Source organism: Salmo salar, chromosome ssa14 (genome assembly GCF_905237065.1).
Source record: "Salmo salar chromosome ssa14, Ssal_v3.1, whole genome shotgun sequence".
NCBI classification, from domain to species: domain Eukaryota; kingdom Metazoa; phylum Chordata; class Actinopteri; order Salmoniformes; family Salmonidae; genus Salmo; species Salmo salar.
The window spans coordinates 31,537,613-31,558,306 of record NC_059455.1 but is presented as its reverse complement, the minus strand read 5'-3'; the positions used below and the strand labels follow the sequence as shown (position 1 = coordinate 31,558,306).

General features: G+C 40.5%; 1 protein-coding gene across 3 annotated transcripts; it reads left to right on the top strand.

The window, feature by feature from the left end:
* The first annotated feature begins 18,346 nt into the window (after positions 1–18,346).
* LOC100136439 (cathelicidin antimicrobial peptide) lies at positions 18,347–20,284 on the top strand. 3 transcript variants are annotated; one of them, XM_014140493.2, is made up of 4 exons: positions 18,347–18,609; positions 18,854–18,976; positions 19,095–19,211; positions 19,506–20,284. In XM_014140493.2, exons 1-4 carry the CDS (start codon positions 18,430–18,432, stop codon positions 19,680–19,682), a joined length of 597 nt encoding a protein of 198 aa, XP_013995968.2. In that variant the 5' UTR covers positions 18,347–18,429; the 3' UTR covers positions 19,683–20,284.
* Positions 20,285–20,694: the final 410 nt, after the last annotated feature.

Sequence of the window (20,694 nt, the reverse complement as noted above, 5' to 3'; positions counted from 1 at the left end):
GGAGACATGCAGGAGGCTTGGCTCTGGGAGCAGGCACTGGACGTACTGGGCTGGGCAGGCGCACTGGAGAGAGAGTGCGAGAGGCAGGCACCTAATTGAAATGCATTCCACGTGACTACCTCATGAAGCTGGTTTTTGTGAACCAGTATTTGTCTCTTCACAGACCACGCTGTTCCATAAGGTATATTTTTTATCAGTTATTTAAATCTGATTCTACAGCTTGCAACAGTTACCTGATGTGGAATAGAGTCCCATGTAGTCATGGCTCTATGTAGTACTGTGTACCTCACATAGTCTGTTTTGGACTTGGGGATTGTGAAGACACCTTTGGTGGATTGTCTTGTGGGGTTTGCATGGGTGTCTGAGCTGTGTGCTTGTAGTTTGTCAACACTTCTTACAAAAACAAGTTGTGATGAAGTTAACCTCTCCTCCACTTTGAGCTATGAGAGATTGACATGCACATCATCAATGTTAGCTCTCCGTGTACATTTAACTTCTTATGGCTTGAGGGCGCTATTTTCACATCCAGATGAAAAGTGTGCCCAAAGTTTACTGCCTGCTACTCAGGCCCAGAAGCCAGGATATGCATATAATTGGTAGACTTGGATAGAAAACACTGTAAGGTTTCTAAAACTGTTTGAATGATGTCTGTGAGTATAACATGACTTATTTGGCAGGCGAAACCCCGAAGACAACCTATCCAGGAATATTTTTTGTTTTTAGGTCACTCTTTTTAATGGATTTTCATTGAGAATCCATCATTCTAAGGCAGTTGCTTGCAGTTCCTATTGCTTCCACTGGATGTCAACAGTCTTTATAAATTGGTTGATGTTTTTCCTTTGTATAATGAAGAAGTAGCCCTGTTCAGAATGAGGCTCTAGGGAAGTGTACTGTTTGATAGACCTGAAAAGCACGCTCCACTTTGTTTTCCTCCGGTATTGAACGCAGTTTATCTTAAATTTTATCAATTATTTACGTAAAAAAATACCTAAAGTTGTATTAGGAAACTTGTTTGAAATGTTTGGACAAAGATTAAAGGTAATTTGAGATATTTTGTAGTCATGTTGCGCGAGTTGGAACCGGTGTTTTTCTGGATCCAACGCGCCAAATAAATGGACATTTTGGATATATAACGATGGAATTAATCGAACAAAAGGACCATTTGTGATGTTTATGGGACATATTGGAGTGCCAACAGAAGAAGCTCGTCAAAGGTAAGGCATGAATTATATCGTTATTTCTGAGTTTTGTGTTGCGCCTGGCGGGATGAAATATGATTGTCTGTGTTGTTTGATGGGATGCTGTCCTCACATAATAGCATTGTTTGCTTTTGCCGTAAAGCCTTTTTGAAATCTGACACTGTGGCTAGATTAACAAGAAGTTCAGCTTTAATTTGGTGTATTGCACTTGTGAATGTATGAAAGTTAAATATTTATTAAAAAAAATCTTAATTTGGCGCTCTGCCATTTCACCGGATGTTGTCAAATCAATCCCGTTAACGGGATTTGAGCCATAAGAAGTTTTAAGGGCCAGCCCTGCTGCCCTATTATGAGCCAATTGTAATTTTAGGAGGATTCCATCAGCTTTCTATAGGCTAGGCCTATTATATTTTCTTCTCAACTTTCCTAATATTAAGCACACTTATTTCTCTTTACAACAGGAGTATAGCCTACCTGGCTGGCATGAACATGAACCATGGGAAAAGTGTCCTCCATTCTCTATTTAAGTGCATAGATTACTTGTATTTTCCCCCCCTATTCCGACAGATGCATCATAATGGTCCAAAAGCTTTCCAGAACATGCAAACTGCTTTTAATACTGTTCAACATACCTTGTTCAACATACCTCAATTGAAGCTTATCCTCAATACTGACAAAACTAAACTACTGGTGTTTTCTAAAGCAAGAAATAGACCTCTGAACCTTTCACCTATTACTACCTGTCAGGGCAAGGAGATTGAGGTTGTAACCTCATATAAATATCTTGGAATTTTGATTGATGATGGCCTCTCTTTTAAAATGCATATTCAACAACTTACAAAAAAATTTAAACTGAAATTAGGATTTTATTTTAGGAATAAGGCTTGTTTTTCTTTTGAAGCCAGAAGGAGGCTAGTATCAGCTACATTTATGCCTTTACTAGACTATGGGGATATTTTATATATGAATGCTTCCGCTCAGTGTTTGAGATCAATTGACACCCTTTACCATGGCACTTTGAGATTTATTTTAAATTGCAAAACCCTTACTCACCACTGCACTTTGTATACCAGGGTTGGCTGGCCTTCTCAAGTCACTCGTAGGCTCAGTCACTGGTATACTTTTATTTACAAAGCCATTTTGGGTTTACTACCTTTTTATTTGGGCATTTTTATTGTTCAGAAATGTGGTGGGTACTCTCTTCGTTCCCGGGACTTTATCCTGCTAACTGTTCCAAATGTCCGAACTGAATTTGGTAAAAGGGCTTTTATGTACTCTGCGCCATCGTCTTGGAATGCCTTACAAAATACTTTTAAACTGGAAGAACTTGTCCCGATTGGTATTTTTAAATCACTGATGAATGATCTTGAGACTGATTCCCTGACATGTCAATGTTTTTAATTTGCTGTTTTTGATTTTGTTATATTCTTTGTTAATTCTATGGTTTTTACTAGATTAATTGTAGTTTTTCATGTTGTTTGTCTGTAATTTTTGTAATGACTTGGCGCTGCCTATCTTGGCCAGGACGCTCTTGAAAAATAGATTTTAAATCTCAATGAGCCCTTCCTGGTTAAACAAAGGTTAAATAAAAATAAAATAAAATTCTAAACCAAAACTAATTTCACACAAGTTTTGGACACACCTGCTCATTCAAGGTTTTTATTTATTTTTACTATTTTCTATATTGTAGAATAATAGTGAAGACATCAAAACTATGAAATAACACATATGGAATCATGTAGTAACCCAAAAAGTGTTAAAAAAAATCAAAATATATTTTATATTTGAGATTCTTCAAAATAGCCACCCTTTGCCTTGATCAAATCAAATCAAATGTATTTATATAGCCCTTCTTACATCAGCTGATATCTCAAAGTGCTGTACAGAAACCCAGCCTAAAACCCCAAACAGCAAGCAATGCAGGTGTAGAAGCACAGTGGCTAGGAAAAACTCCCTAGAAAGGCCAAAACCTAGGAAGAAACCTAGAGAGGAACCAGGCTATGGGGGTGGCCAGTCCTCTTCTGGCTGTGCCGGGTGGAGATTATAACAGCACATGGCCTAGATGTTCAAATGTTCATAAATGACCAGCATGGTCAAATAATAATAATCATAGTAGTTGTCGAGGGTGCAACAAGTCAGTAACACAAGAGTAAGTGTCAGTTGGCTTTTTCATAGCCGATCTTTGAGAGTATCTCTACCGCTCCTGCTGTCTCTAGAGAGTTGAAAACAGCAGGTCTGGGACAGGTAGCACATTCGGTGAATAGGTCAGGGTTCCAGCAGGTCTGGGACAGCAGGTCTGGGACAGGTAGCACGTCCGGTGAACAGGTCAGGGTTCCATAGCTGCAGGCAGAGCAGTTGGAACTGGAGCAGCAGCACGGCCAGGTGAACTGGGGACAGCAAGGAGTCATCAAGCCAGGTAGTCCTGAGGCATGGTCCTAGTGCTCCCGAGAGAGAGAAAGAAAGAGAAAGAGAGAATTAGAGAGAGCATATTTAAATTCACACAGGACACCGAAAAAGACAAGAGAAATACTCCAGATGTGATTGACCCTAGTCCCCCTATACATAAACTACTGCAGCATAAATACTGGAGGCTGAGACAGGAGGGGTCAGGAGACACTGTGGCCCCATCCGATGAAACCCCCGGACAGGGCCAAACAGGTAGGATATAACCCCACCCACTTTGCCAAAGCACAGCCTCCACACCACTGGAGGGATATCTCCAACCACCAACATACCATCCCGGGACAAGGCCGAGTATAGCCCACAAAGATCTCCGCCACGGCTCAGCCCAAGGGGGGGCGCCAACCCAGACAGGAAGACCACGTCAGTGACTCAACCCACTCAAGTGACGCACCCCTCCCAGGGACGGCATGGAAGAACACCAGAAGCCAGTGACTCAGCCCCTGTAATAGGGGACAGCTGACTCAGCCCCCGTAATTGATGACAGCTTTATGTTATTTATTTGGTATATATAAAGACAAGATTAAATCAATAATAGTGTGATGGGTGACAATATTAATCTATCACTTGTGAATTATATATTACCACTTAAGTTGTGAATGATGCCAAGTTTGTGTACAGTAAGGCAAGAAAATCATAGTCGCACACCTCATGTAGGCTAGCCCATAGGCCTATATGTATTGATAAGGTTAGTGTCACAACTAAAGTAGCCAAATAACTTCTTAAAATTAAGAAAATTAATCAGCTTTACAACGGGTTTAGAGTCTAACTGGCAACTATTCGCAGCACATGAGTTTGGGGAAGATCATTTTCACCATAAAAATGCACCTTTATAATAAAAACATTACATGCATAATCGCATTTGCAGTCACTTTTAAGAATGGTGTTTTCCCGTTAATGAAATATTTGTGCTTCTAGCCTACTGCCATGTGTGCATTGCTGTGTTTATAATGTGAAGTAGCCTAATAGTTTAACAAGATTTTTAAGCTAAACGTTCTGATCTGTTGCATCAGCCTCATTGCTTAAAAAGTTTTTTTTTGATGCTAATGGTTTTATTAATTTGGGATCTATCCCATCCCACAACTGTCCCAGAATTTGTTTGGAATATTTATTTCTCTCACAGAATAAAATAAGTAAACTTTTGTACTATGGGGGATAGTAGATTGACATAGGTGAGTGCTTTTGCTGTTCCTTAGGTCTACTCATCTTGTTGGCTGACGAAAAGTAAATGTGGACAGTTCTTCCAATATCTTCAATATGCGCCTTGGTATGCGCCTTGGAATTGGATAAGGATGCACACAGTTGCTTGTAGCCTGTGAGAAAGACCCGATCATATGACAGAGACCTATTTGAGTGAGAGGTGCCTTGGAGCATGGAGCCGGGAGAAAGGAATACTAATTATTATATGCAACCCAAGGGCACAAAGGCACATGCAACTTTTTTCAAATCATCATTAGAGTCGCATCATACAGCCTTCGAATGTATTAAAAATCAAAACATACAGTCCAATGTTTGTATCACAACTAAAGTTACATAAATAACTCATATAGGAGGACCTGTTTCTTTGTAACTGCTCAACACAGAATAGCTGCACGTGTGCACTCCCTCAAATTGTTTAGGAGAAAATACCCTTTCTATTTTATTCAGCTATGGTCAATTGTATTCTTCATACTATAAAATAATCTAAAATAATGCCATGGAATTCTAAGCAAACCTTGTCTGCTAAATTAACTAGTGTAGCCCACAGCCATATGGCATAGCCAGATCAGGGCCTAACATAAAGACAACTCAGAGTATGCTCTTCTGTTCTGAAATAGACTACATTTTCTTCATATCATGTTTCTTTAGACCTGTCTAAAATAAATCATGGATTTATTGTGAAGCTGTAGGCTATATTACATAGATTTATTAGACATGGATTTTTTTAATGTAGACGTTTCAAAGGTCTGCATCAGTGGCTTGTAGGCTATGCATGGAAGACAGTAGATGCTAAATGTGTTTATGTTAATTAACGGTCAATTACCGTGAGACCAGCAGCTTGACAATAATGGCTGACAAAATTTCTTGACCGCCACAGCCCTAGCCATAACATCAGACTACAATCATAATGTCAAAAGCAGTGCTAAAGTCTAACAAAACAGCCCGTACAATCTTTTTAGCATAAATTTCTCTCGGACAATTATTGGTCATTTGTGTAAGTTCTGTGCTTGTTGAATGTCCTTTCCTATAAGCATGCTGAAAGTCTATTGTCAATTTGTTTACTGTAAAATAGCATTGTATCTGCTCGAACACCATTTTTTCCAAAAGATTACTAAAGGTTGGTAACAGGCTATTTGAGCCAGTAAAGGGGGCTTTACTATTCTTAGGTAGCAGAATGACTTTTGCTTCCCTCCAGACCAGATGGCACACACTTTCTCTTATACACTATATTAGGCTTAGCCTTTGGAACATTGATTTTCCTAGATATTGCTACTATATTGTGATCACTACATCCAATGGATCTGGATACTGCTTAAAGCAAAGTTCTGCAGCATTAGTAAAGATGTGATCAATACATGTTTATGATTTCATTCCTGTGCTGTTTGTAACTACCCTGGTAGGTTGACTGATAACCTGAACCAGGTACAGTTTGAAGCTTTTTTTAAGTGGGCAGCTTAATGAATACCAGTCAATATTTAAATCACCCAGAAAATATACCTCTCTGTTGATATCATATACATTATAAAGCATTTCACACATGTTATCCAGAAACTGACTGTTAGCACTTGGTGGTCTATAGCAACATCCCACCAGAATGTGCTTTAAGTGAGGCAGATGAACCTTTACCCATATTTCTTCCACAGTATTTAACATGAGATCCTCTCTAAGCTTTACAAGAATGTGGTTCTGAATATAAACAGCAACACCTCCAGCATTGGCATTTCTGTCTTTTCTGTAGATGTTATAATCATGTTTTGCTACCACTGTTTCATCAAAGGTATTATCTAAATGAGTTTCAGAGATTGTCAGTATATGAATGTCATCTGTTACTACTGTAGCAAGTTATTCATTTCATGAACCTTGTTTCCTAAGCTACATATGTTAAAGTGGGCTACTTTTAGAACTTTTCTGTGATATTTGATTGTTTTCATAGTTTTAATGGGAAGCTTAGCAGCAGTAGACATGCTCATGTTATTTATGTTAGTGCAGGGTGAGCTGCACACAGTGGACTTCCTACTAGGGCACACCGCCTCAACACTAACAGTATACCTCCAGTTCATAGGCACATGCTTACTGCATACAATTGCTGTAGGATCAGCAGAGGCATTCAGGGCAGTTAGAGGGACATAAATTAGGTTACTTACATTGTGTCTACCAACACCCCTGGTATAATGTACATTTGCTGAAGCATTATAAAAACTCAGCAACACAATGGTAGGGATTAGCTGAGCTGGACTTGGGTCATTGATAAGTCATTATCTCAATGCAGCCTTATAGTGCTGTGAAAGGATCCAGGATCCCAAATGATTTGGGTGGATCTCATCCTTCTTATAAAATATGTTTTGTTTCCAAAAGGTATCAAAATTGTCAACAAAAGTTGCACTCATTGAGCTGCAATAATCACGTAGTCAGTTGTGAAGAGAGAGAATCCTGCTAAAGTGTCACGTCCTGGCCAGTATAAGGATGAATTGTTATTGTAGTTTGGTCAGGACGTGGCAGAGGGTATTTGGTTTATGTGGTTCGGGGTGGTGTTTTTTCTAAAAGGGCATTTGATTTAAGTATTCCGGGGGTTTTGGGCACTGTTCCTTGTTTACGTATTTCTATGTTGATCTAGCTGGTTGTATGTCTATGTTTGGTTAATTGGGGTGGACTTCCAATTGAAGGCAGCTGTGTGGTGTTGCCTTTGATTGGAAGTCCTATATTAGTTGGGTGTGTTTGTTTGTGTATTTGTGGGAGATGGTTTCTTGTTTAGCGTGAGTGAGCCTAACAGGACTGTCAGTATATCGTGAGTTCGTTTTGTTGTTTTGTATGTTCATTTTTGAGTTTATTAAATGTTCAAAATGAACTATCTCAACTCTGCTGCATATTGGTCCTCTTTTTCCGATGATGATTTCGCTATATCGTCTAACGACGAAATCCCTGACATAAAGCATTCAATGCCATGATTTAGAGAGTGCATAGGGCCAGATAGGATGGGATAGGACATTGTTTTTGCACCAGGAACAGTCACATTTCTTACCATGGAGTTGCTCCGAATTTGCCATTACGGATAGCATACAGCGTTCAGTGTTCTTATGCCTCCTTCTGGAGCAGTTTAGCAAAGTTCATTCAAATCAATCAACAGAGCAATTCAAAGACAATCAATTTAGAAATCATCCCTCCTATTATGGGACTACAGAACAAACAGCATCTCATTGGATGGAAGTAGGTTCGTTTTGGACTTATGCCCGACTGAGCATTCTACTCAATGAGTGACAGAGGTGCAACCTATGAATAAGCTATCAAATATCAGGGAGGGGGGGGGGCTCACTGGGGGAGGGGGGGGGGGGGGGGGCTCCCCACTCCCCACTCCCCAGATAGCATATCATGTCATAAGCAATGATTTATCCGTTTTTTGAATGACAGGAAATTAGCTCTAACAGATATTTTCTCTGAGCCTCATGGAATAATGTGTAAAATAGCATAAGATTAGCTATACAATTTTGCTCGAACCTTGCGGGGGGGACCACGAAACTGCACTACGCCACTGGGCAAACAGTTCAAAGCAGACCGATATGAGCTTATATGGCTCTGGTTCAAAGCATGGTCTACTTCAGCTGCAATCTGAATTAAATATGGTTTACTATAGGAATAATGTAGAGGTAGTGCAGAGCTGATGCAGCCCCTGCCTGACTGTTTGCCTTCAAACCATATCATGGTCCTAGTCCTCTCACTGGGCTTTCCCCCTCTGTTCTGCTTAGCTTACTGTGTGACTGACAACAGCAGGCCTCCCATGGCTCTTATTTAAACTCTGAAACTCTAGCGGAGGGTAATCCTAACATTACTAAGTCTCTATTGCCACGGACGACTTGAATTCAGACTTCTTGTCTTTACTGAGTTACTGTATGTCCTGGGCTAAAATAATTGGAGTCCTAGAGAAGTGATACTCATGTTGAGTAATTAACCAGAGTCAGTCTAATTGTAGACTGACAGTCATGCTTTTGACAAACAATGGAAAGACTAATAATATTATGTTTCAGTGACAAGGCAAGGTGTATCATTTTTCATGCTTAAACTGTACCTTATAGGGGATAGGCAAATTGGATATAGGATCACATAAACTAAATACATAGTTGTACTGTATATGCTTTTAGAATTACAGGCGGTTTATCACATGTACAGTAATACATATAGCCATGTTTTGCTATCTATTTATGTTTGTACTATTTTTGATCAATGAGACCGACACTTCAATGTCATGATGGACACAATGTCAAAAGAGAATTTCCATACTTGGTATTGGCATGTCAAGTTCCAATGTCTCCAGCTTTGTGCACAGCTTCATACTATAACATTCAAACTTAGTGCTCAATGTCATGCATACAATTTACTGTAGTTATGCGAAAAATATAAACAACATGTGTTTTTTGATACATTTTAATGACATTATTATAACTGAGTATTACATTCATCATATGTGTGTTTTTTTGTTGTTGTATGTGTTTTACTGTCTACGTGTGTGTTTTATTGGCGCATGTGAATTTTCACAGTCCATCTTGAGTTGTTGTGAGTGAGAATATTATCAGAGCATGCATATAAAACCAGCTGGTCTAGTGGCTAGTTGTAAATCTTTTCCACACCCCTCAGTAAACACCCAAAAGACATTAACAGCAAGCGGTGCCATTTGTCCATTTACAGTGCTGCACATGTGCATCTGTGTAAATGAAGAGATTCTTACAGCAGCTGCTATAGACAAGAATGAGAAGATACTTTAGTGTGACTCATCTCCAGACAGTACTACGACAACAACACTACAGCAGTACTGAACTCTATTCAAGTTGATTTGTAGTGACACTTCTATATGTGCTCATGTAGATTGAAACAAAATAGGAAAGTGTGTGAAAATAAATGTCTGGAAATGTAAATGTATTATGTTTTTAAACATGATAAAAAAAATATCCAAAGCGATAAAGCGGTTGAAATGCCTTTGCTGCACAGGATCCGACCCTCTTTCGGTCTTTCACGTGATCTCTCTGCTGTCTACAGTCAAGTGCGTATGATGTGGGTGACTCAGACATGCACATGTTTTTGGGAAGATAACAAGAGAAGAGGTTTCACAGCATGTCCAGGAGATGGCGAGAATGAGACAGTATTACACGGTGAGCTAGCAAAATAAAGTCTACACAATAAAGAACTAGTTTAAGTGACTTTGAGTCCTTGAAAAGCGCTATATGTATATTTCCCATGTAATATTATTGTAATGACCCGGCTGGGTCATAAAGGGAAAAGAGACGGACTCTAGGTGTGCAGGTCAGAACACAGGTTTATTCCTAAACTGGGCTATTGTTCAGGCCACAGCCCACGCCGCTAAATGCCGAACGTACACAATTATACCATGTCGAGTTAAGGGTCACTCCCATAGGAACAGATCAAGGCCCCGAACAGAAGAGAAAGAAGATGAGACAGTAATCCCTATTTATGCATTTCCAAATCCCGCGGGATTACCCATCATACCCCCCCCAACCTTTCCCTCTGTCCTGACATATTTAACCCCTGCTAGTAGCCATGAGAACCATAACACACCCACAAACACAGAACACAATACCGGGTCGTTACATTATTATTATTATTACTACTGTGTATACTGCAGTGGATCTACAATTGAGAGCAGACTTGATACAGTTACATCATGGGTGGCAATAATGTGCAAATGTGAAAACCTTTTGGATCTTGGGACATAATTGGGACATAATTGTTCATCTATACAATCAAAGTAAAGGTATCAACATATGCATACAGTATAGGCCTACTGTGATGAACAGTATACTGCATTGTAATAACTGCCCACATACTGATATATAACCATTTAAAATGCATGCCATTGAAACTGAATATTAAATTCCCCCACATTATCAAATCCACAAGGAAAACATACAGTAGATCAGTAGCCTAATGTTCTTCACCTCTTCAATTCAAAATGATGCAAATCAATAAAATCTAGCATACAGATATGCTAGATATAGAAACTGAACGTTTTGTGTAGCTGTACATTTTTCTGATATGTGTTTACAGTTGACAATGCCTTGACACAGTGGCAGTCAGATTGCGAAATAAAAGGTTCTAAGCGAGTTGCAACACACATTTTGAGTGACGGGGGAACATGAGTCATGAGTCACGTTTCACATGAGCCACGTTTCACAACACTTTTTTTCCTGGCTGAGCTTTCCTACTGCTACTTGGCCAGCACCTTCAGAAGCATACGTCACTAAAGAACACTCACCTCCATATGTCAATGATCTGCTGTATCCTCAACAATACTGTTCCTATTCTTGTTCCTATTCTCATCACAGTAACAACAGGTTAACCCCGACGCATATTTACGCGTGATTAACCAGATAAAAATGTTAGTATAAAAGCTATGCTTACATTTCATTGCAAAATATAACAGTGGAAAGTAACAGCTGCAAAAGTTCAGTTTTTTTGTGTGTTTAAAATTATTTTCTTTATATTTACTATTTTCTGCATTGTAGAATAACTATGAAATAACACATATGGAATCATGTAGTAACCAAAAAAGTGTAAAACACATATATTTTTGATTCTTCAACGTAGCCACCCTTTGCCTTGATGACAACTTTGCACACTCTTGGCATTCTCTCAACCAGATTCACCTGGAATGATTTTCCAACAGTCTTGAAGGAGTTCCCACATATGCTGAGGACTTGTTGGCTGCTTTTTCCTTCACTCTGCAGTCCAACTCATCCCAAACCAATCTCAGTTGGGTTGAGGTCGGGTGATTGTGGAGGCCAGGTCATCTGATGCAGCACTCCGTTATATATATACTGCTCAAAAAATAAAGGGAACACTAAAATAACACATCCTAGATCTGAATGAATGAAATAATCTTATTAAAAACTTTTCTTTACATAGTTGAATGTGCTGACAACAAAATCACACAAAAATAATCAATGGAAATCCAATTTATCAACCCATGGAGGTCTGGATTTGGAGTCACACTCAAAATTAAAGTGGAAAACCACACTACAGGCTGATCCAACTTTGATGTAATGTCCTTAAAACAAGTCAAAATGAGGCTCAGTAGTGTGTGTGGCCTCCACGTGCCTGTATGACCTCCCTACAACGCCTGGGCATGCTCCTGATGAGGTGGCGGATGGTCTCCTGAGGGATCTCCTCCCAGACCTGGACTAAAGCATCCGCCAACTCCTGGACAGTCTGTGGTGCAACGTGGCGTTGGTGGATGGAGCGAGACATGATGTCCCAGATGTGCTCAATTGGATTCAGGTCTGGGGAACGGGCGGGCCAGTCCATAGCATCAATGCCTTCCTCTTGCAGGAACTGCTGACACACTCCAGCCACATGAGGTCTAGCATTGTCTTGCATTAGGAGGAACCCAGGGCCAACCGCACCAGCATATGGTCTCACAAGGGGTCTGAGGATCTCATCTCGGTACCTAAGGGCAGTCAGGCTACCTCTGGCGAGCACATGGAGGGCTGGGCGGCCCCCCAAAGAAATGCCACCCCACACCATGACTGACCCACCGCAAAAACCGGTCATGCTGGAGGATGTTGCAGGCAGCAGAACGTTCTCCATGTCTGTCACATGTGCTCAGTGTGAACCTGCTTTCATCTGTGAAGAGCACAAGAGCACATCTTGGTGTTCTCTGGCAAATGCCAAAAGTCCTGCACGGTGTTGGGCTGTAAGCACAACCCCCACCTGTGGACGTCGGGCCCTCATACCACCCTCATGGAGTCTGTTTCTGACCGTTTGAGCAGACACATGCATATTTGTGGCCTGCTGGAGGTCATTTTGCAGGGCTCTGGCAGTGCTTCTCCTGCTCCTCCTTGCACAAAGGCGGAGGTAGCGGTCCTGCTGCTGGGTTGTTGCCCTCCTACGGCCTCCTCCACGTCTCCTGATGTACTGGCCTGTCTCCTGGTAGCGCCTCCATGCTCTGGACACTACGCTGACAGACACAGCAAACCTTCTTGCCACAGCTCGCATTGATGTGCCATCCTGGATGAGCTGCACTACCTGAGCCACTTGTGTGGGTTGTAGACTCCGTCTCATGCTACCACTAGAGTGAAAGCACCGCCAGCATTCAAAAGTGACCAAAACATCAGCCAGGAAGCTTAGGAACTGAGATGTGGTCTGTGGTCCCCACCTGCAGAACCACTCCTTTATTGGGGGTGTCTTGCTAATTGCCTATAATTTCCACCTGTTGTCTATTCCATTTGCACAACAGTATGTGAAATGTATTGTCAATCAGTGTTGCTTCCTAAGTGGACAGTTTGATTTCACAGAAGTGTGATTGACTTGGAGTTACATTGTGTTGTTTAAGTGTTCCCTTTATTTTTTTGAGCAGTGTATATATATTGAATTTAGTAATATACAGTGCCTTCAGAAAGTATTCTCACCCCTTGGAATCATTTTTTTAGAAAATGTTACAAATTAATTTAAAATGAACAGCTGAAATATCTTGAGTCCATAAGTATTCAACCCCTTTGTTATGGAAAGCCTAAATAAGTTCAGGAGTAAACATTTGCTTAACAAGTCACATAATACTTACTGTATGTTGCATGTACTAACTCTGTGTGCAATAATAGTGTTTAGCATGATTTTTTAATGACTACCTCATCTCAATACCCACACATAGAATTATTTGTAAAGTCACCAGTGAATTTCGAGCAGTGAATTTCAAACACTGATTCAACCACAAAGACCAGGGAGGCCTCGGAAAGAAGGGCACCTATTGGCAGATGTGTAAAAAAAACAAAAAAAAAATTACGTTGAATATCAGTTTGAGCAAGGTGAAGTTATTAATTACGCTTCGGATGGTATATCAATACAACCAGTCACTACAAGATACAGGCGTCCTTCCTAACTTAGTTGCCAGAGAGGAAGGAAACCAAAGATTTCACCATGAGGCCAATGGGGACTTTAAAACAGTTACACAGTTTAATAGCCGTGATAGGAGAAAACTGAGAATGGATCAACACATTGTAGTTACTCCACAATACTAATCTAAATGACAGAGTGAAAAGAAGGAAGCCTGCACAGAATACAAATATTCCTAAATGTGCATCCTTCTTGCAATAAGGCACTAAAGTAAAACTGCAAAAATTTGGCAAAGAAATTCCCTTTATGTCCTGAATACAAAACAATATGTTTGTGGCAAATTCAACACAACACATCATTGAGTACCACTCTTCATATTTTCAATCACGGTGGTGGCTGCATCATGTTATAAGTTTGCTTGTCGTTGGTAAGAATTAGGGAGTTTTTATATATATATAAAAAAGGAATAGAACTAAGCACAGGCAAAGTCCTAGAGGCAAACCTGATTCAGTTTGCTTTCCAACAGACACTGGGAGACAAATTCACCAGGACAATAAACTAAAACACAAGGCCGAATATACTGTACACTGGAGTTTCTTACCAAGACGATTGAATGTTCTTGAGTGGCTTTGGATTAAATCGTCTTGAAAATCTATGGCAAGACTTCAAAAAGGCTGTCTAGCAACGATCAACAACCAATTTGCAGAGCTTGAAGAATTTCAAAAATAATCATGTGCAAATATCAAATAAAATAAAATACAATTTGATTTGTCACATTCGCCGAATATGACAGGTACCTTACAGTGAAATGCTTACTTACAAGTCCTTAACCAAGAGTTTTAAGAAAAATAAGTGTTAAGTAAAAAATGTATAATTAAAAAATGGAAAATTAAAGTAACAAATAACTAAACAATAGCAGTAAAATAACAATAGCGAGGCGATATACAGGGGGACCGGTACAGAGTCAATGTGCGGTGGCACCGGTTAGTCGAGGTAATTGAGGTAATATGTACATGGAGGGAGAGTTAAAGTGACTATGCATAGAAAATAAACAGAGAGTAGCAGCAGCGTAAAAGAGGGGTCTGGGTAGCCCTTTGATTAGCTGTTCAGGAGTCTTAAGGCTTGGGGGAAGAAGCTGTTAAGTCTTTTGGACCTAGACTTGGTGCTCCGGTACTTCTTGCCATGCGGTAGCAGAGAGAACAGTCTATAACTAGGGTGGCTGGAGTCTTTGACAATTTTTAGGGCCTTCCTCTGACACTGCCTGGTATAGAGGTCCTGGATGGCAGGAACCTTGGCCCCAGTGATGTACTGGGCCGTACGCACTACCCTCTGTAGTGCCTTGCGTTCAGAGGCCGAGCAGTTTCCATACCAGGCAGTGATGCAACCAGTCAGGATGGTGCAGCTGTAGAACCTTCTTAGGATATGAGGACCCATGGCAAATCTTTTCAATCTCCTGAGGGGAAATAGGTTTTGTCGTGCCCTCTTCACGACTGTCTTAGTGTGTTTGGACCAGGGGCGGAAATCCCGGGGGGGACGGGGGACACACGACCCCCCATCCTAGGAAAAATATGATTTGTCCCCCCCAATATATCACTGAAACATAACTATGTAATTTAAATAATATTAATAATACGCAATGAAAGCAATTGTGGTGATTATAGACACTTAATAGCGCGTTTTTAAGTTTCAAAAGATTGCGACCCCCCCGCCCTTTGCCTCACAATGGTTTGATCCACTGCCAGTTCCTTAGCTTGCTACGTAACTGCCGTGAGGTTCATCCAGTCAATCGCGCACACACACACTAGCTGAATATGCAGAGCTAGCGCGCAAATATTAACTATTAAGCTAGCTAGTACCTATTCCATTTATGTGGCGTCGTCAAATATGGAATCAGCATGCAGATGATGTAAGTTAGTGCTTCCAAGTCCCTGTGATAAGGTTAGCGATAAACTGAAGTCCAAACTGAACAGAACTACACTCTCTTCTACCATTGTCTTAAATATATTTAATGGTCTCGTTGCAAAAGCTAAATTGTCGCAAGGGAACTTTTATTTATTTATTTTATTTCACCTTTATTTAACCCGGGTAGCAAAGATTATAGCAAACACCACTGAAACTGAATTGGTGCTCGCTAGCTTTGCAAATTCAGCTATTGTTGGAAGCCAGCCAATATGAAACAAACTATTAAAATTACAAAAGGTTGCATCATATGTTGTGTAAATGGTGAACTCATACAGCTGTCAACTCTTGTCATTTTAATCCGTTTCACATTTGCTAGCTACCTTTTAGATCGAAGCCCACATAGAATGATTGAAGATGATAGAAGCCCATCTCCTACTGTAAATAACCTACACACTGTGTGTGTAGCCAGCCAGCCAGCCAGGTAGAAAAATGGCAGAAAAATAAAAGACGGACATCAGAGTATTTTTCAATACACCAAAACGCATAGTAAGAACCCTAGTAGCCTAATATCTCAAAGACTAGTTGATCAAATGTTCATAAGAAAGAAATGAAATTCTAATGGAAATGTTTCACAATGATGTCATTAGGCAGAGCAGGCAACAGATGGCACACAGACAGCAGAGTTGGGGACAGATATGCAGGGACAGACTGGCAGAGACAGAGAGTCTCAGGTAAGTTTGTTGAGTCTTTGTTTGGCAACATTATGAAAGGTTCTCAATTTTTTTGACTTGTAAAATAGGAACATAATTGGAAAATGCCATGGATACCCCCACTCTCAACTTAAACTGGTGACTGAACTAAGATTTGTTAAACGCAATGGTATTGCTGTTGTGATTAGTTGTGTAGTTTTGGGTACCGGTAGTTAGGAGTACGGCAAACACCTTATTTCTTTGGTTCCTCAATATACATTTACCATATTACAATGTATGCTATGTGTTACAGCACTACTTTTGGTGTCCCCCTCAGGAATTGCTCTTGAGAAAATGTAATGCAATTGTCCCCTCCAAAGTGGATATCAGATTTTCGCCCCTGGTTTGGACCATGATAGTTTGTTGGTGATGTGGACACCAAGGAACTTGAAGTTCTCAACCTGCTCCACTACAGCCCCGTTGATGAGAATGGGGGCGTGCTCGGTCCTCCTTTTCCTGTAGTCCACAATCATCTCCATTGTCTTGATCACGTTGAGGGAGAGGTTGTTGTCCGGGCACCACACGGCCGGGTCTCTGACCTCCTCCCTATAGGCTGTCTCCTCATTGTCGGTGATCAGGCCTACCACTGTTGTGTTATCGGCAAACTTGATGATGGTCTTGGAGTCGTGCCTGGCCAGTCATGAGTGAACAGGGAGTAATGAAGGGACTGAGCACACACCCCTGAGGGACGCCCGTGTTAAGGATCAACGTGGCAGATGTGTTGTTACCTACCCTTACCACCTGGGGGTGGCCCGTCAGGAAGTCCAGGATCCAGTTGCAGAGAGAGGTGTTAAGTCCCAGGGTCCTTAGCTTAGTGATGAGCTTTGAGGGCACTATGGTGTTGAACGCTGAGCTGTAGTCAATGAATAGCATTCTCACATAGGAGTTGCTTTTGTCCAGGTGGGAAAGGGCAGTGTTGAGTGCAATAGAGATTGCATCATCTGTGGATCTGTTTGGGTGGTAGCAAATTGGAGTGGGTCTAGGGTTTCTGGGATAATGGTGTTAATGTGAGCCATGACCAGCCTTTCAAAGCACTTCATGGCTGCAGACTTGTGCTATGGGTCAGTAGGCTAGTCATTTAGGCAGGTTACCTTAGTGTTCTTGGGCACACGGACTATAGTGGTCTGCTTGAAACATGTTGGTATTACAGACTCAGTAAGGGAGAGGTTGAAAATGTCAGCAAAGCCACTTGCCAGTTGGTCAGAACAAATATTGTACAATTCCGGTGTGCAAATCTCTTAAAGACTTACCCAGAAAAGTGATTCTAACATGTATTGACTCAGGGGTGTGAATCCTTTCATTTTCAATTAATTTGCTAAAATGTAAAAAAACATGTTTTCACTTTGTCATTATAGGGTAATTTGTGTTAATGGGTGTGAAAAAAAATCTATTTAATCCATTTTGAATTTAGGCTGTAACACAAAATGTGAAATAAGTCAAAGGGTATGAATACTTTCTGAAGGCACTGTATATAAAAAACGTTTGACACTATATTGCATATTAAACAAGAAACATATCACACAATACTTTACAAGGACGTCTGTGATGATTCTTGCCATCCAATTATGTTTGCTTGTCAACTATCTCTCCTGGTCAATTATGTTTTGTATGTTTAGGTTTTCAGCACTTAAGTCCACTTTACATGTATACTTAATACACTTCCAAGTTTGACAAGTGCTAATTTCACTCAACAACTTTTTTTTAAAGTGCAGTAGACATTACAGATCATCATAGTCTAGCCCATAACGAATGACTGTTTTAGCATGTATAAAGTAGAATACAAAGCATACATCATCTTAACAAACATGATTAGAATTAGAATAATTGTTCATTACGCTGTTTATACTAAAATATGTATTTAATTTAGCAATATACTGCAAAGGGGCCAATGGTCTGACTGATCTAATTGGCAGACAACACGTAGAGCCATTTTCTCAGACACAGAGTAGGCTAACCCTACTCCTGGAAGAAGCATGACTACCCTCAAGCAGTGGTTTCCCAAAAGCCTGGATTGCTCAACCCTGGGTTTTCCTATAAGAACAAGACAGACTATAAAACAGATGGGGATCTCAGAGTAGGAATCAGACATGAAGATGAAGGCTCTGGTGAGATCTCTCCTCTTGCTCGCTGTGGCTAGCCTGCTGGTCAGAGGTCAGACCCAGACTGAGACTAGGTATGAAGACATCATCACAGCTGCTTCAAATCAGCTGCTTCCTGTGGAAGAGCAGGCTTTCCATCCACTTCTGAACCAGCTGGAAGTCGAGACTGTGAGTATTCTGACAGTATGAACGTTTCCCTCTTATTTACACAGTGCTGATGGGCACAAAAACGTTTACGTGTCATGGTTTGTAAATAGTTTTATTCCAGTCAAGTTCAGCGATATTTGTCTGTTTAATATGCAACAACATGTACACATTTTCAGATACTTTTTCATGGAAAAGAAATAGACTCAATGGGGGGGAAATGACCATTGAAAGAATTGACAATACTGTGTTTTCTCTCTGATCCCAGTTGAATACAGAGGATGTGGACCAGTCAGAGGTGACTGTAAGGTTGAGCTTCCCCCTGCAGGAGACGCTCTGCAGTAAGGCACAGGGGCAGCAAGGCCAACCATGCCCTCTGAAGAAAAATGGGGTAAGAACAATTGGATTTTACAGTAGTGTGTGAAATAATAGTCATGGGAAGCAAGAAAAGACCAATAATAAACTGAGATTGACAAATGGCTAACTGTCAATGACTCCTTCCTCTATAGAAACAAATGATGTGCAGCATGGAGGTCAGACATCCGATTCTGGAGACTGGCAACACCCTCAACACTGACCGGTCTGACATTTCTTGTGAATACATGGAGGCAGAAGATGCTATGCCAGTACTGAGCACTGCAAGTTATTTCTCAACATCTCCCTACCTATATTAGTTAGGACGTAATGCTAATGGTAGCCTAACAGTGTCAGAACAGTTGATCTGCAATAAAAAAAAATGCAGATGTGAAAAGTGTATTAAATGCTTAGCAGCTTACGAATTTCATGAATGTGCAAATTCATGTTTCTTCATAAAGGAAACACGTATCTCTTGAAATAATAACATTTTCCGATTAGTCTGGTCAAAAAGGTTCTGCTTTTTCCTTTTTAAAAGTTCTAATTCATATTTTTAATGATTACAGCAGAAGATTCGGACAAGAAGAGGCAAGCCCAGCGGAGGCTCTAGGGGCTCTAAGATGGGTAGTAAAGATTCCAAGGGGGGTTGGAGAGGTCGTCCTGGGAGTGGCTCTCGTCCTGGGTTTGGCTCCTCCATTGCTGGAGCTAGCGGAAGAGACCAAGGTGGAACTCGCAATGCATAGAACAGCACAACACACCCTTTGGATAACTGCAAAATATCTCACCAATCAAAGAAACTTCAAAAGCACTCAAAGTTGTGGTTAATGATTGAACATGCAACATTGAGCTTCTTTAAAAAAATGCTTCTGGTAATTCTTTTGTCTACATTCTGAATTGTTTTGTATTTTGTAGCTATCGTTGTGTGTAATAATATACCTATTCTTACATGCAATCTTTGAATTTTAACTACGGAAAATTATTTCCAGTTCGTGTTTACTGCACTAATAAACTGCAAAATACGTTTTCAAAAGACTTAGGAAGATTTTGAGAGATCTACGGTTTTGTGTTTATTGTTCTTTAAAAAAAGATCATTACTCTGTTGTTCTATTAGGCCGACAGTTTAGGCTTTTCTGAAACATGTCGGGATGGTTTCCTGGACACAGATTGAGTTAAGAGCAGTGGTGACCTGTCATTCAGGGCAGGTGGGGCAGAACCCCACATTTTTAGCCAGACATTTGCCTGTTTTGCATGTTATTTTGGCATTAATACGTGTCACATATCAGTTTGTAAACAATGCAAAAATATATATATTTCATTGACATAATAAAGCCGCATACAAACTTGGTATCTTTTCTGTTTTCTTGAGTAAGGCATCTCGAAAATGCAGGTGTTTCAGCCTAGCTCAGTGCTTTTTGTGGTGGTGGGGCAAGCCAGCAGAAAATACGGATCGTTGCGCCATGATTGGCTCAGTGTTCTGTCACTGACTTTACGTCACTGCCAAGTGTAAGAGGAGACATTGAAAATGCTAGCTCTTCGGTTGCTGTCATAGAAGTGCCCATCCAAGAAGGCCCATGGTCATTGTTCACAGATAAAATGATGTAAAATCACGTTATATGTACAGTAGATTTGATTGGACTGATCATGTCAGCATCATACTTTCAAAATCTTAGCTAGCAGTCATCATCATGAATCAAGTTGACAATCTACTGGCAAATCCTTTTTAATCCTTGTCATATAAAGAGAAATAATGAATTG